This window comes from Chlorella variabilis (assembly GCF_000147415.1).
Source record: "Chlorella variabilis unplaced genomic scaffold CHLNCscaffold_14, whole genome shotgun sequence".
Classification (NCBI taxonomy): Eukaryota; Viridiplantae; Chlorophyta; class Trebouxiophyceae; order Chlorellales; family Chlorellaceae; genus Chlorella; species Chlorella variabilis.
The window spans coordinates 1,171,509-1,172,690 of NW_005435074.1; the positions used below are offsets into that span (position 1 = coordinate 1,171,509).

Here is a 1,182-nt window from a genome sequence, read left to right on the forward strand (position 1 = left end):
GGCACCCACCACCACCTTGCCCGCCTCGCCTCGCCCCGCTTACCCACCTGCGCGCCTGCCCGCCCATGCCCCCCTGCAGTGGACCGCGAGAAGCTTGAGGAGTCGGCGGCGGCGCGGGGGCGGCGGCGGGGCGGCGACGAGAGCGACCCCGATTACGAGGCGGTGAGCGCTGGGTGGTGTGGTGGTGGCTGGTGGGGGAGGGCCCTAGTGGGCTGCACAGCACCGCACAGCACACCATGGCACACAGAGCGCTGCATCGCACCACTGCCACACAGCCGCAGCAGGGCAGGGAGGCTGCCCGCATCCCCCCCTGCCGCACGGCGCCGCCTCTGCGCCGCTCCTGCTGCCTCCCGCCGCCCCTGCTGACGCCGCCTGCTTGCGCGCCCGCCCCGTTCCCCTGCTCCTCCCCCTCCCTCCCCGCGCTGCTGCGCAGTTCGAGTACCGGCCTCGCGCCCAGGTGCCGCGCCGCCCCTTCCACCGCATGATGTCGGATGGGCTGTCCCCCGCGCCCACGCCGCTGGCGGGGCTACACCCTTGGGACCTGGCCCTGGGGGCAGAGGCCTCGCTGGCGGAGAGCGGCGGCGGCGGCGGCGCCCAGCCGCAGCGCTACCCCTCCTCCCCCCACCCGCGCACGCTGGGCACGCTGGGCACGCTGGGCACGGTGCGTACGAGCTGCCGCGCTGCCCTGCCCCTGCCCTGCCCTGCCTCTGCCTTGCCTGCCCCTGCCTCTGCCCTGCCTTGCCTTGCCCTGCCCTGCCCTGCCTCTGTCCTGCCCTGCCCTTCCGCCGCTTTGCTGCTGGTGTGTGGCTGGGCCTGGCGCGCAGCCAGGCAGGCGGGCGGGCATGCGCTTCCGCCCAGCCGCGCCCAGCCTCCCGCCTCCAGCCTCCCCGCTGCCGCGCCCTCTGACCCCGCCGCCGGCCCTGCCCCTGCCCTGCCCTGCCCCTGCATGCATGCAGGGCGGCGCCCCCGCGCCGCAGCACCTGGGCCAGCCAGTGGTGGTGCGCCAGATGGGGCGGGTGGCGGCCCTGGGCTGCGGCCCCGGCGGCGGCGTGGCGCTGCCGCAGCCCATCACAGTCCGCATCTACCTGTCTGGCGCCTCCTCCCCCAGCACCGGCAGCGCGGCGTCGGCGGGCACGCAGGTGGCGGCGGCGGGGCCGCAGCCACCGCTGCCCCCGCGCGGGC

At 77.5% G+C, this 1,182-nt stretch overlaps 1 protein-coding gene across 1 annotated transcript in view; it reads left to right on the plus strand.

Annotated features, from left to right (window-relative positions):
• The window catches only part of CHLNCDRAFT_135824 (hypothetical protein), a gene marked incomplete at both ends in the record, with an annotated part of 5,917 nt that overhangs the window by 3,256 nt on the left and 1,479 nt on the right, over nt 1–1,182 (plus strand). The window contains 3 exons of the mRNA XM_005846306.1: nt 80–162; nt 434–661; nt 957–1,139. Coding sequence (XP_005846368.1) covers nt 80–162; nt 434–661; nt 957–1,139 — 494 coding nt within the window. The remainder of the gene's footprint in view (nt 1–79; nt 163–433; nt 662–956; nt 1,140–1,182) is intronic.